At 39.1% G+C, this 13,936-nt stretch overlaps 1 protein-coding gene across 2 annotated transcripts in view; it reads left to right on the top strand.

Annotated features, from left to right (window-relative positions):
• Nucleotides 1-13,936, top strand: part of PTPRK (protein tyrosine phosphatase receptor type K) — a gene marked incomplete at its 3' end in the record, with an annotated part of 414,479 nt that overhangs the window by 80,871 nt on the left and 319,672 nt on the right. For both annotated transcript variants that reach the window (XM_081997619.1, XM_081997618.1), the window contains exon 2: nt 10,119-10,241. In XM_081997619.1, coding sequence (XP_081853745.1) covers nt 10,119-10,241 — 123 coding nt within the window. The remainder of the gene's footprint in view (nt 1-10,118; nt 10,242-13,936) is intronic.

Raw genomic sequence — 13,936 nt, 5'->3', positions numbered from 1 at the left:
AGGAGATTGGGCAAGAAGGAGAACCCAGAGGAGGACAGGCTGGTCAGTCTAACCTTGATCCTGGGAAGGTGGTGGAACAGCTCATCCTTGAAACCGTTTCCAGGCAGATGAAGGACAGCAGCAAATACTGTTTGCCTTGACATCAGTAGGGGTCCCTCTGAACATCAGGAAACTATATATATATACATATATATATATATTTTTTTTTTTTTTTTTTATTACTGTGAGGGTGACTTAGCACTGGCACAGGTTGCCCAGGGAGGTTGTGGAGTCTCCATCCTTGGAGATATTTAGAAGCTGTCAGGACATGGTCCTGGGCAACCGTCTGTAGGTGGCCCTGGTTGAGCAGAGGGTTGGACCAGATGACCTCAAGAGGTCCCTTCCAAACGTAACTATTCTCTGATTCTGTGGATTGGGGGCCAGTACATCTGAAAGCTGTTATTTGTTGGTCTATATCTCAGCAGGTCTTTCTGTAAATTGGGGAGCTTGACTGTTTCCTATGGGAATAGAAACCTTCGCTGTTTTTTCAAAATACATTTACATTGTTTTTCTTTCTAGCCTTCCTTTCATGAGAATATTGCTGGATTGCGTGAAAAGATATGCCAGATATTAAAATGCTTGTGACTATTTTTTTACTATAAAATGGGAAACTAGAGCAGTAACTGCACTTCTGATACAAAAGGATTTTGCCTTTAGTTTAGCTGTGCCTGTGTGTGTGAAGATGTATTTTTGATGTCAATATTGCACGTTACCTCTGTCATTCATGTGCCTGAGTTCTGTGATTCACCACTAGCTTAATCCTTCATGTACCTTGATGTTATTTCTTGAAAGATCTCTGAGAGGTTTTGGTCATCCTCCTGTGCCTCTGGATTTATACCATGACCGAACTCTTCAATTGCCTCTCCACCTCCTTGGACTTACATCCTTCTGTGGCTTCAGAAATGACCTTTTGTAACGCTTCTGTCATTTTTGACATCAGAACTTTTTCTGTTTCCTTGCATTTAATTTGATCTTCTTTTTTGCATGACCACTTAAAATCCTATGCACAGTCTTATGCTCACCTCCCCCTAGGAAGTCCTCAGCTTTCATGCTGGGCATATTCCTTTTGAGGTCTTTGCCCCCCTGTTCCTTGAGCTCCTTTTATAGTTCAGTCTGTACAACTTAGGCACTCTTCCCTCATTTCCTTCTTTGTTTGTTTGGCTTCTGCGCTGATGCTGTGGTAACTTGTGATCATTTGTTGTCCTCAAATGTGAGTCCTTTTTATTTTTGAATGGTTGCTTCTACTGTTCAGCTGGAAACTTTTGCTTTCATCTGTTGCAAAAAATTTTGATACCTGATATCAAAAGAGATGGTTTTTAGAACAAACTTTAAAGTACCTGTTTTTTCCCCTGTCACCTTGTTTATGGTTAAACTGTCAAAGTGGTATAGGGTGGCTAGTGTAGTTGTAAGGTCTGCTGTTGTGGTTGAATTGCTGATGTGATTAGTAGAGATGAAAGTCTAGCTATGTACTTTTTTATTCCAAGTCCTTGTTTCAGCTTTTTTTTTTTTTTTTCTGTTCGAGTGTAGGTTACAAAATAACCTAGCACTCTGAATCTGTAGAAAATTTTGTGATTTAATGTAGTGGTTGTAGGGCTGTCTTCATTCAGCACTCCTACTGAGTTTAATTGCATTCTTATCCATTAACTTTTAACAGCATATTGTGAGAACATTTAGGAGAAATGTCAGAGACTGTGATCTCTATATAAGATTTTCTATAAATGAACACTAACAGTGTCTTGGAAGAAGGTGTTATTTTTCAGAAGCAACATTGTAAGATCATGTATCCATAAATAATCGAAGTGATTAATTTCATTTTCGAGCTCTCAATTGTGTTCTTGAAGTCATAGAATTTGCTTGCTGGTGTTTTAGTTGCTATTGGTAGAGTCATGAAAATATTTATTAATCTCAAGAACGTGATTCCACCCCTAAACCCCCCCAGTTATTTGCATTCAAATGGTATAACACCTTGTCACCAGTACAATTGGTCAGAAGTCTGCTCAGTGCACCAGAGGAATACTAAAGCTTGCAGCCTATGAGCTGAAATAGGAAATAGCTTTGGTGTTTTGTGGATGTTGACACTTGTGTATTAATGAAATCTGTTCATAATTTCCTGAAACTGTTGAATCTCTTCATAGTTTCAGAAATATCTTGGTAGCTTCAGTTATATAAAATGATCTGCATATGCAGAGCTATTTACTCTCTCTTGCCTTGCCCATACCAAGGAAGGATGAAGAAAACATGAAAAGACGTTAAGCAACTGTGACTCTTCACAGCTACCTGTTGTCATCTGTCCGGTAAAGAACAGAAAACCTCTCTTTCCCTGGAGAACACAAGGAAATTTAAAGGCAGTTTTGGTTAGACTAGATTTTGCTTAGTTTGGAAACTGAAAGATAGATAGTGTAATAGAGACTGATCTTCTCCCCCCTTCATCTCTTTCCTTTTTCCATCCTGTTCACTGCTGGTAAAGCATGGAAAGGCTTCCTGTTGCCTGTCAATATGAAGGTTTTGGAAATCAGAGACGAAGAAGCCTTTTCCAGGTCTGGTATAGAGGGAATGAACCTAATTTAATAGAAGAAATCTAATAAATGGCATGGCTGGATAGATTACATGCAATTGTGAATCTTCATCCTTTCCTCAAATTTGGGTTAGGATAACATGGGGATGAACAATGAGGTCTTTCCTGAAGATTACAGGAAAGAATGTCCACATGAGGCTTCCTGGATTCTTGGTAACTTGTACCTAATATTTTTCTTGTTCCCATCTTTCCTTTCTAAAATAAGCTACTACATTTTATTAATAAGGAATATGGAAGACAGAGACAAAGTGAAAAAAATTATGCATAGACTGGACTTGATTATGACCTGTTTAGCCTTTTTTTTTCCCTTGGGTTTTTTTTTGGTTTTTTTTTCTTGTATTGGTTATGTACTACCTTATGGCTCTTGGGGAGTGGGATTGGTTTTTAATGTCAATGTGATTTATAGCATGTAATGATGGAGGAGTGGTTTTGTTCACTTCCTTTTCTGAAAAGTTTACGTTTGTAGGGATATTTTGATTATTTTACTGTTCTAACTGTACCAACAAAAGCCCTACAATGAAAATAAAATAATGCTAACTTAGGAATAATTGGCCATATTTCCTATTAAGCTGTTGGTGTTTACACTCCATTGGTGCTTTTGGATGAGACTTGGAGTTCGATGTTCAAGTTAATAAACGAAGAGGATGATTAAAACGTACTGATGGTTGGAACAAGGCTAGAAAATTTTTAAAAGGCGTTAGTAGGTAATTGAGTTTAGTTGGCTTTTATTGCTCTTCGCTGTAATCAGTTGTCTTTTGTGTAATGAATTCTACTACTACAAAATAAGATACCACCGCAAAGGAGATAAACATTCTTAGTATTTAGTATGACTTCTCCTTGTTGTGGCGGTGAATCTGTCGTTTTCTTTAAGTGGTTCTTTTCATGGTTATGTCTGACCTTCTGCCTTTTTAGATGCCATAGGTTAATTAAGGTTATTTCAGAGTTAGTTTTCACTAGGTAATACCTAATACAAGAATTTTAACACAAATCATTAAAATTTATTCTCAAACTGCATTAACAGCAACCCATAGTATATTCTTAATAGGTGTCTGAATGCTCTGCGATCAGTGTGTTTTAAAATGCTCGTAACAGAAATAACTTACTGCCTTTTGAAGATGAAAACATCCTGTGCTTCAAGGCATGCTGTGATAGAAACAGGTAAATTAATGCGGTAGGTGGGCAATTTTAAAAGCAGAACCTGTTCCTGGATATATGACTGACAGGAGAGCTGCTATAGCGCCTTTATACTCTTTGAGCTTGGAATTCACCAATCAATGTGAGGAGAAAAATTAAATTTTCACAGGACTTTTACCTGACATTGCAGATAAACATAATTTTGTACTGGATTCTTAGCATGGAGCTATCTACTTTGATAGATTTAGAGCTAGTCATTATGCTTTTACAGCAGGTGGTGGAGAGAAAGAAAAGCATGCTGTTGAATAAAAGGAGCAGATTGTTCCAACTAGTCATTTGAGCTGGATGAGAAGAGTATTTCATTCCTGGTGTGACACCTTTGTACATATAAGCCCCAAAGAAACCACTGGAAACTGAGCCCTGTGTAAGGAAAAAGTTGTGATGACGGAAGTTTGTTGTGTGCCTGTAGTACAACTCTTCTCTCATGCTAGAATTTTTTTTCCTTCTGTATTGGTGATCTGCTTGTTCTTAGTGGATGAATTTCTGGGCTTATAACCAGCTCCTTAAAATTGAGGAGTGTGAAATTTAAGATGTTACTAGTGTATTTTGCATAACACCAGAAATAGTCAGATGCAAGAACAGATGTCACAAACCGTGAAGTTGTGTTATTTCGACTGTCCTTCTGTACGTGCCATTCTATGGCTGAAAAAAGTCCTCTGCAATGCTGATAGGTAATAGAAAAGGTAACAAAGAACACTTCTAAAATCAACTTGTTTCAGAAACCTAATCAGGTACACCAATTTCCCTTATCTCTACCCCTGCCCCAAATCCAATTTTCTTTCATTGCTTTAGCTCATTAGTTTGTGGAACTTAGTGCCAGATTTTGGTGAGAATGTACTTGGGAGGTCCGGTGGATAGATATCGTTCTTGTAGGAGACTTAAAAATAAGTGCCTTGCTGCTGTTGTTGCATATAACTTGTTATATTAACTTTTTTCTTTATTTTTAATTCTGTAGGAAGTGTGACATAAGACAAAGAAATAAATTCTTTGGATTTAGAAAAGTGAATGCTAGCTCTTCCCTTCTCCTATCCCTGATGTTAAAGGTCGTGTTTTTATATAGCATGGCCAATACATGTGTGTTGTTCTTCATCAGCTAGTCTTATCAATAGGTATTTAATTTATCACTATTTAGTAGTTTTCTGAACATTTTGAATTGCTTTTTTACTATCACTTTTCTGAGTATATTTTAAAGGGCACTGGAGTTGTTAGATAAAACTGACATACAGAATTCCTAGCTGATCTCTAGGAAGAGTTTCTTTTATTTAGAAGTTGGTAGATCTCCAGTATAGCATCCCTATAATTCATCATGTTATGGGTATCTTAAAATTCATGTAATATTGGTGTGCAACCAACTGTTTCTATTCTAAATAGTTAAAGTGACATGATCTCTAGGAAGTGTAGTGAAAACACTGGAATTGTTAGATAAAAGATCATTAGTTCAAAATCTGAATCAGTTTTACTTTCTGTCCTGAGCTGATGAGCTGGGAGGCCACAGTAAAGTTGTAGTGGACGTCCATTTATCAGTGGGAGTTACTGACACCTGATTCTCTTAGTCTTAAGCTTATTTATATGTTGTCCCAGTGGGGAAAAAAAGTTCAACTCCTCTTTCCTGGGTTGGTATGAAAGGATGTAGGAGAAATCAAAATCACAGAGCACTGTCAGTACTGAGTGTTGCTGCTAAGGAAATATCATGGTAACATTTTAAGAAATTTTTCTTTAATTTCAAGCATCTTTAAGTAGGTTTTTATAGGTAATGTGTAAACCTTGACTATATGATTTTTATTAAATTTAGATTAATCTTTGGGATTTTAAGATTATTTTTAAGATTAAATTTAGGTTAATCTTAATGACCATTTTATTTAGAGAGCTTTAATTTCTTTTCTGAGATTTCAGTGTGGGATGTGCGTATCTTTCTTTTTATAATGAACATTTAAGATTCCTTTTATAAATTAAAATGGACAGGTACTCAGGACATTTTTATGAGGCTAGTATGATTTATCACTTGTCTTTTAGAAGGATGTTGAAGATGACTGTGTGAGAGTCCTAGGGGTGTTTAAGCTGAAGTTAATAACTTCGTGAAGCTAATGGGAAAAGATCATGGAAACAGTGAATTGTTTATTTGGTTGGTTTCTGTGGATGTAAATGTTCCCCAAATACTTCCTCAGCAACTGAACAAATTGGATTGACCCGAAATACAGTTAGCAGTTTGGCAAGATAACCACCTAGGCTTAAGATTCCTTCTGGCTTCCTAGCTTATGATTCCAGTTGTCAGTAGGCTGTTTGTTTCAGATGGCCTACCTGATTTTTTTCTTTTTGTTAAATTGATGGGCAATGCCACCTTGTCAGCTGCTGCCACCACTGGAGATGTAAGCAAGTCATGGCTGTGGTTGGTGCTGCCCCTCAGCAGAGCGTGCTGCTTGTTCCCGTCTGGCCCTTCTGTGCTACGTCCTGATGGCAGCATCGTTTGAAGGGAGAAGATGCTGGCTGCCTTGCGTGCCAGTCTCCCAAGTCCACATCAGGCTGTTGAGGTCAGACCAGTCTGGTGTATTGCTTTGATCCCTACTGCTGCCTTTTTCTGGAGTGTCATATTAGAAATCTAAGTTAAACGTGGGTTTAGGTACTGCGAGGTCCCCAGAGCGTTTGAATGTCAGCGCTGTGTGCTTCCAGCTGGGAGACAGCAGAGCTGCCAAACCACTGTTTGTGGTATGGCGTGTGCACTGGTAGGTATGCACAAATTCCAGTAGCAGGGTAGTATTGAAGATAAATTGCAGATTATACATTAGCTGTAGATAAGGAACACGGTGGTGATACTTAGGAGTGTAGTATCTGTATCCTGTGTGATTGTGACAGCGGTTGGTACTGAAGTAGCTTTTTACTGAGCGCTGAGGGAGGTTACAAATGGCTGAGTTGGAGATTTCTAACTTGTCGTTTGTAGGGTATCAGCAGACTCGTGGCAAAATGCTGGGCAGCAAATACTAATGTGTATTTGAGTTCAGCTGTTGAACCTCATTGGAAGGCACTAAACATTCATCAAGCCCATCCACCTTCTTCCCTGACCAGTGCTGCTACGTGGCTGTGGAGGGTGGCCCAGTAGCTGAGTTAGGGTGCTGACAAGTTTTGACCTACCGTGTACTTTTATCAGATGTGGTTTTATGTTTGAATGGTTAAAGATTGATTTAAAATGTACGTAGTTTTGAACAAATGACTGGGAACAAAATAGATTACTGCAGGTTTCACCCACCCATCATCTCTTCTCCTTGTGTTTTCCACACAGCATATTACACTAGGTTTGTCTCTTAGTGTCAAGAGTTTCTGAAATAGCATTCAGGCAGTTGACTGTTAAAATGAAGAAATTTTCTCATGCTTTAAGTCATAGGGAGTAGTCTGCAGGGGGGGTTAAAATGCTTAGTCTGTGTCATCGTGTTATACTGGATAAACTGCTGGAGAACTTGGCTTTTACTTTACTTGCCTTGAAATGTCATGATCTGTTGGTACGAGGAGGTGGTGTGCTCCAGAGAGGAAGCCACTGGTTTAAGCAGTTGTTACAGTGTGGATTTTGTAGTGGATTGACAATCCACCCTGATAAACTTTGTTCATGAGTCTGTGATAAATGGACACTTGCTTGTTCTGTGGATGCAGCAGTGATGTGCTACGCACAAGGAGGTTTGGATTGCTTGCTGTGTATTAATGGGCACGTTGTTAATGCTAATCCGGACCCTGATAACTAAAATTAATAGTGGGCACAAAGACAAGCAATTAAGGACATTCATCTTCCAAATGAGTCTACAAGATTCATTGGTAGTTTAAATTTATATACTGAGGGCACTTAAACCATTAAAAAGGGTAATGGGTGCCCTGCAGGCATGTGCTTCAAAGCCATATGTCATTTTGGTGCTGGGACAGCAGACAGTGATAACTTCCCGTTAAGGGAAACTGCTATTCATTTATCAATTAAATGTCGAAGGAAATGTACATTTTTGCTATAGAGTGATCATAGCAGTGTATTGTAAGTTAAATCAAAGACCAAGATTTATGTTCTAAGCCTTTCTGGCTTTATCATGATAGATGTTAATTAGCAAAGTCTCTTGGTGGTAATAGGGCATTGGAGTTGGGACTTCTAAAGGCATAAATGTTTCCTTGATGCACAAATATTTCTCTTCTCATGCCTTGCAGTCTTTGCCGGTAACACTGATGTAGTAACCAGCTTAGTATGGAGCATGAAATGTTGGGGCTTTGTTGTTGTTGCTGTGCATATGTTGTCACAGGGTAACATTTGAGAAGGTTTTGCTAACATGTAGCTGAACATGAAGTTTTAAGGTTTTATGGTATAAGGATTTAGCAGCGTAGAGATTTCTTTCTCTCCTGGTGTTATCCTTGCCAACGAAAGCACTGATTAATGAGCGGTCCTAGGAGTGCCCTGGAATGAGTATCTGGCAGTGATTTTTAGTGAAGTAGCATTAGCTAAAACTTAGGCTGTTTTATCAGTTATTCAAAATGACAAATATTTATGCAGAACTGTGGGAATTACTTGATTTGTTTCCCACTGAAGAGGAAACATAATCTCAGTTTCGGACGCAGTCTAGATTTTCTGATGAAAGTTGGTAAAAGGACTTCCCCTTCTCCAAATATGAACATTGTTTTTGCAAACTCACTGCCTGTTTTGTGACATCTGAATACTCCATGCTGGGTAGGTAAAAAATATTTTTATCCTCAGTTTGGTGACACACATGCCTAGTCCTCCCTTTCCTTATTCTCTGTCTGATCCTAGTTCCAGGCCACGTACGTCTTGTACACAGGGCAGAAATGAGCACCGGCTGTAGTACTTCATGGTCCTCATTTTCCCCCTTTCCCACCTCCAGCCCGTTCTCCTCGGGGGTGTAGTGTGGGCTGGTGGGAGCCTGGCAGGCGTGGGAGGGTGTTCGCTGTTGATGGAATGGCAGTGACTCGTTGCATGATGACACTAGAATTTACCATAAGGGGTTTTTTTTGTTCTTGGGACCTGCAGTACTCATTCCGTATTTTGGATTCAAAAAGTCAGACAATGAAGTCATCACAAATGCTTCTGTTTCCTATAAGTGTCTTCTTAACAGGAGGAATTTTTGTTGTAATGACAGTTGTTAATTGGGTTGATATGCCTTAACTGCTGAGGACAGGGAGGAAAGGACGCAAGAACTGCCTCCCCTGATTTCCAGGAGTTGTTTATAATCTAATTCTTGAGTTATTGTATGACTTCTTTTCTGGATTAAAAAATACCGCCTAAATAAAGGTGAATACACTGTGTTTTCACTCTCTCCTGGTCTTGCCTTTTATTTTTGAGCAGGAGGAGTAAACTCAAGGACTGTGTACCATGAATGGAGATAATAGAGGGTGCAAAGTTCTGTGTATGACATCTGTATTTTCTTGCATTCACACTCTACTCTTTCTTTAGCCAGGCTCTTTTGACTCCTTTGTTTCTTCTGTTTCAAACTTTGTTCTCTTCCCATGATAGTTGTGTTTTCTCTCTTTTTCCCACCCTACTTAACTACCTTGAGTGATGAATGCAATAAAAAACTTACTGAATGAGACAGCAGACATTACGGTGCTACACAGGGATTTTTTTTGGTGTTTTTCCCATCTTTTACATTCTTCCTCTTCTTCTTTCTCCCTGTCACTTCTTCTCACAACATAAGGTTGTAAGGTTTTCATATCTGTTTTTTGTACGACCCTGAAAAAGCGCCTTTAATTTGTGATCTGTTATGCTAGATTGGATAATCTTGCTTTATTAAATCAATTAATTCTGCAGCAATTATTTAACTTTCAAGAAATTTTAATTATTTTGTCTGACTGCTTTCATCCTGGGCACATTATTTATCCTCATCGCTGTTTGGACTATTTATGCTTTCAGTGCATTGGAGTGGTTGATATACACCTTTACGTTTTGAGCATGGTCCATTATTTTCTGTTTCCCCCTTGGTTTAGATAGCCTGTTGCTTTTTGTCACACAGAGACTGGGCCAGGTTTCGCTTGGGCTCAGTGAATTCAGCCTGTGATCTCCTGCTCAGACAGAGGGTCCTTTGGGGGAAAATTGATTGTGTGAAGCAGAGAAGTTTTAAAAAGAGAGGGGAACACTGGTGAATGATCTGGTTGCGGGTTTTAGCTTTGCACAAGCAAGCCTGCGAACCGTGCCACAGGCTGCCTGGGCCCCGTAGTTGTGGCATGCCCCGGCGGAAGACCTCTGCTTGACTCTTGGAAAATCTCTGCTTTTAAATCTCTGCTTGACTCTTAGAAAATCTTTGCTTTTAAATAAACTAATAACAAGTTTCTTTCCTAGGGGGATGTACATTCGATGATGGTCCTGGACCCTGTGACTACCACCAAGACTTGTATGACGACTTCGACTGGGTACATGTCAGTGCTCAGGAGCCTCATTATTTGCCACCTGAGATGCCTCAAGGTGAGAACCCTCCCAAGATACTCAAGGGACAAGTTTCTATATTAAGAAACTCAGGGCCTCACTGAATATGGCCTCAATGCTGTACTTTGTGATCTCCGCTTTAACCTTGATAATGGAGATAATAAAAATAATAACAATCTTGGTAACTGAGAAACATTCTTAGATCAAATCTCCCTTTAAAGTTAGGGGTGATAGGGAAAGGAGAAAGGAAGCCATAGCCTCTTCTTTATTCTGCGTGGAATTCCTGTTGACTCGCAGTGAAATTCTGCGTCTTAAATGACAGCTGATGTATCGATTGAATTATTCAGGTATGCATTAGAACAAATGATTGGGAGTGGGGGGTGGGGGGAACATGCAAAACCCCATATACTGATTCCTTCCCTCCCCTCCCTGCAGCCACTCATCATCTGAAGGTAATCAGAAAAACTTTGATTTATGGAAATATTGCCGTTGTTAATTACTATTTAGGACAGGTAATGAATAACTGAAGAGGTACAGCCTACATGACCTTGCCTGCTCACCTTTGATGAACAGCTTAATCGGCGCTTCCCAGACAGCATGATATGCTGAGAAAATGAAAGCATTTGAAATTCAGCTACATTTTCCAATTAATAGTACATTAAGTAATTAATCATGCAGAGGAGGAAAAAAGGTCATGGCTATTTTATTTGTATCTAGAAGGTTTTGTGAAGTGAGGTATGTGTGGAGAAGAAGTGGGAAATGTTGCCATTACAGAAGTAACCTAACCTCTGCACCATTCCTTCCCCTGCTTTTTATATATCGTTGTGCATTATTAATGGTGGTTAGTGTATGTAATTTTACTTAACTGCTAACTAGCTGTGTTCGCCCTGCTTTGGAGTCACTGATTTGGGTAGCTGTTACCGTGCCTTATGTCTTACAAAACACGTTAACTGAGAAAGATCCACACTTTACTTAATTGATTGCTTCGTGCTTCAAGTTTGCATACTGAAGAATAAATTTAAGCCCTGAAGTCTCAGCATTCATGATGGTCTTGTATTAACAATTTAAAAATAAAATCTCTCCTAGGAAGGCAGAAAAGAGTTACTTTTAAGTTTGTGTTTTTCACAGTCTACATGGTTTGTTAAAATGATGGAGGTACTTTAATTGTGATGGAAGCACCATTTTGTAAAAAAAATTGGTATTCTCGGACTTCAGGCACACTTTGTATAGGAAGAAAGTGATTTGAGGAATTGTATTTTGAATGAATCTAAATGACAATATAGCTGCTTCTTGCTTCTCCCAAATAACATACCTGTAGTTCTTAGGCAGTTTTCAGAGTTAAATGACACAGTGCTCTGTGACCTGGGCACTGGATTTCTGCAGTTTTGCTATAGTCCCTTTTCCTTTAGTGCAGCACGTGGACTCTTCTGTAGAAAGTTCTTTTTTTCCACATCTGTATGTGAAATTGTGGCTGCTCAATAAAATCTAGAAGAATAAAGGAGTGTTTCAGAGATAGTCCAAAACAGATACAGAAGAAGCTCTGACTATTATTTTTTTCTTCCTCTGGTTAGAATTCTGCATTTCTTGGACCGCTGTTCAAAAGTTTCATGTGTGGTAATTGAGATCCGGACTGAAAGTGAGCAGCCTCATCTGATGACCTGCCCTTAGAACTTCAGAATCTGAAGACTGAACTTCTTATATTGTATCTAAATACTTAAGCTCTTTTGTGTTTGAAATAGCACGATTTTAAATTAAGTCTAAGAATGTAACACAGTTCTAAAACGAGCACTGAATTCCAACAGTAGGTCTGCAGGAAGTGGAACAGCAAGAGGTTCAAGCAAAAGCAGGAGGGAAATAACTGTGTGCAATCATCTGCTGTGCAGTTTTTTAACATTGCTGACCCTGCCTGATTACTGTTGAAACTGTAGGTTAGAAAGCAGTCCACTGCTCTTGAAGTTATCCAAGTAGAATAGGATGTGGTAATGAAGGTATAGGCACAATTAAACTTCTGCTGATTTCACTTGGAAAAATGCTGGATTTTCTAGCCTGGAGGAGCCAGGGATCTCCTAGGGACATGAGTCAGCCTGCTTTTTCCTGTTCAGCCAGAGAACGAGGGGAGAGAAGGGGTGCCCAGAAAAGCTGAGCAGCGCAGAAACCGAAGTGCTGGGGTAGGGACTGTTTTCTCTCCATCTCTTCTTGCGGGCTCTGTAATCCCTCGGCTAGGTGCAAAGCTCCTTACTGCCCGTGTTGTTGGTGTTCTCTCCATGGGTGCCCTTGGTGGTGTTTGGAGCCCTTGTCTCTTACAGCTCTCCGGAATCCAGTACAGTGTCCTGGGCTTGGCTTTAGTAAGGGAATACGTATTCCAGTACAGCTTTGTCTTAGAAGGTGCGCTGTGTGCCAGTATGTTAAAAAGATAATACCCTTATGCTGAATATGTGGCTTTTATGGCTCTAACTTTACCAGATTCACTCAGAACCATTTAGTCATAAAGGTTTATACTCAATTTTCAAATGTCATCTTGTAGTTTTCAGTAGCTTCAGAAAGGCCTATTTAAAAAACCAAAAAGAGTGTGTGAAGGACATGTAAAAAATAGGAAAAGGGAAAAAACTGACAACTGAGTTAGTTTTACTTTTGATTCAAGGGTGGGGTTTAACTCAATGTTGTGCTTTGGAGAAGCATAGACCATGGGAAATTTCAGACCTAATGGCACATGCTTCAGAGTGCTATGAAAATGTGAAAATCTGTCATACTGGGAAGTATTTTGCAGGTACAGCCGTAGTAAACACTATTGGTAAGGAAAGTGTAATTACCTCTGAGTAATTAATGCAGCTTCAGATTTTTTTATACTGACCTATGTTGTATTTCACAAATAAATGGAAAAAAAGGCATTACATAATGATTAATTTTGAAATAAAGCAAACACTTAGAGCAGATGCTTGTGTCCAGCTTTAAGTACCAACTTGTAAGTTGTTTGAACTGCAGCTTACATGATAAAACCTTTGGATTAGTTATTAAAACCTTGGAAAACACCTGATGTCCAACATTAGGTTACTAAGAGCATATAAAAGCCACTGTGCTAGATCAAGCTAAAGGCCTGCTGGTTTTGAGAGTAGCCATTAGCAGTTGCCTAGGTAAGAATGCAGAGGTAGGACAAATGAGTGGTGATCATGCCCTGAACACTCCCAGTTTCCAGCTGTCTGGCATTTAGGAGTTTCCTCAACCAGAAGTGGTCTTTGTGCATGATGTTCTGTAACAGAGTTCCAGCATTTTCTACAAATCATGGGAAGATGCAGCTCTCCTTACTTGTTTTGAACTTACACATGATTTCCATCTGATACGTGTTGGGCTCCTGTACTGTAACAGGAAGGGAGCAAAGCTGATTCCTGGTCACCTTCTCCAACCCATTAATTTTTTTTTTAAATACTTCTAAAATAAAACATGGACTTCTCCTGACATCATTCTATGTTGAATAGTCCAAGACTCTTGAGTCATTCCTTATGTAGAAATGGTTCCACAAGTGTGGATTTGCTTTTTGTGTGAGGCAAAGTTGGTGACCAAGTGGTATGTTTTTGTGGACATGGTGACAAAAATGAAGTCAAAGTATTTATCTGTTAGTCGTTGTACCTCTGAAGAAAGACATTTTCTATATGTTGAAGCAAACCTTTTAGAACCATGCATTATGTTTTCAGGTGTATGGTTTTTATACATTATACTGTACAAGATAGAAATTAGAG

Source organism: Phaethon aethereus (genome assembly GCF_964289735.1).
Source record: "Phaethon aethereus genome assembly, chromosome: 3".
NCBI classification, from domain to species: domain Eukaryota; kingdom Metazoa; phylum Chordata; class Aves; order Phaethontiformes; family Phaethontidae; genus Phaethon; species Phaethon aethereus.
This window is presented reverse-complemented; position numbering and strand designations above follow the sequence as displayed.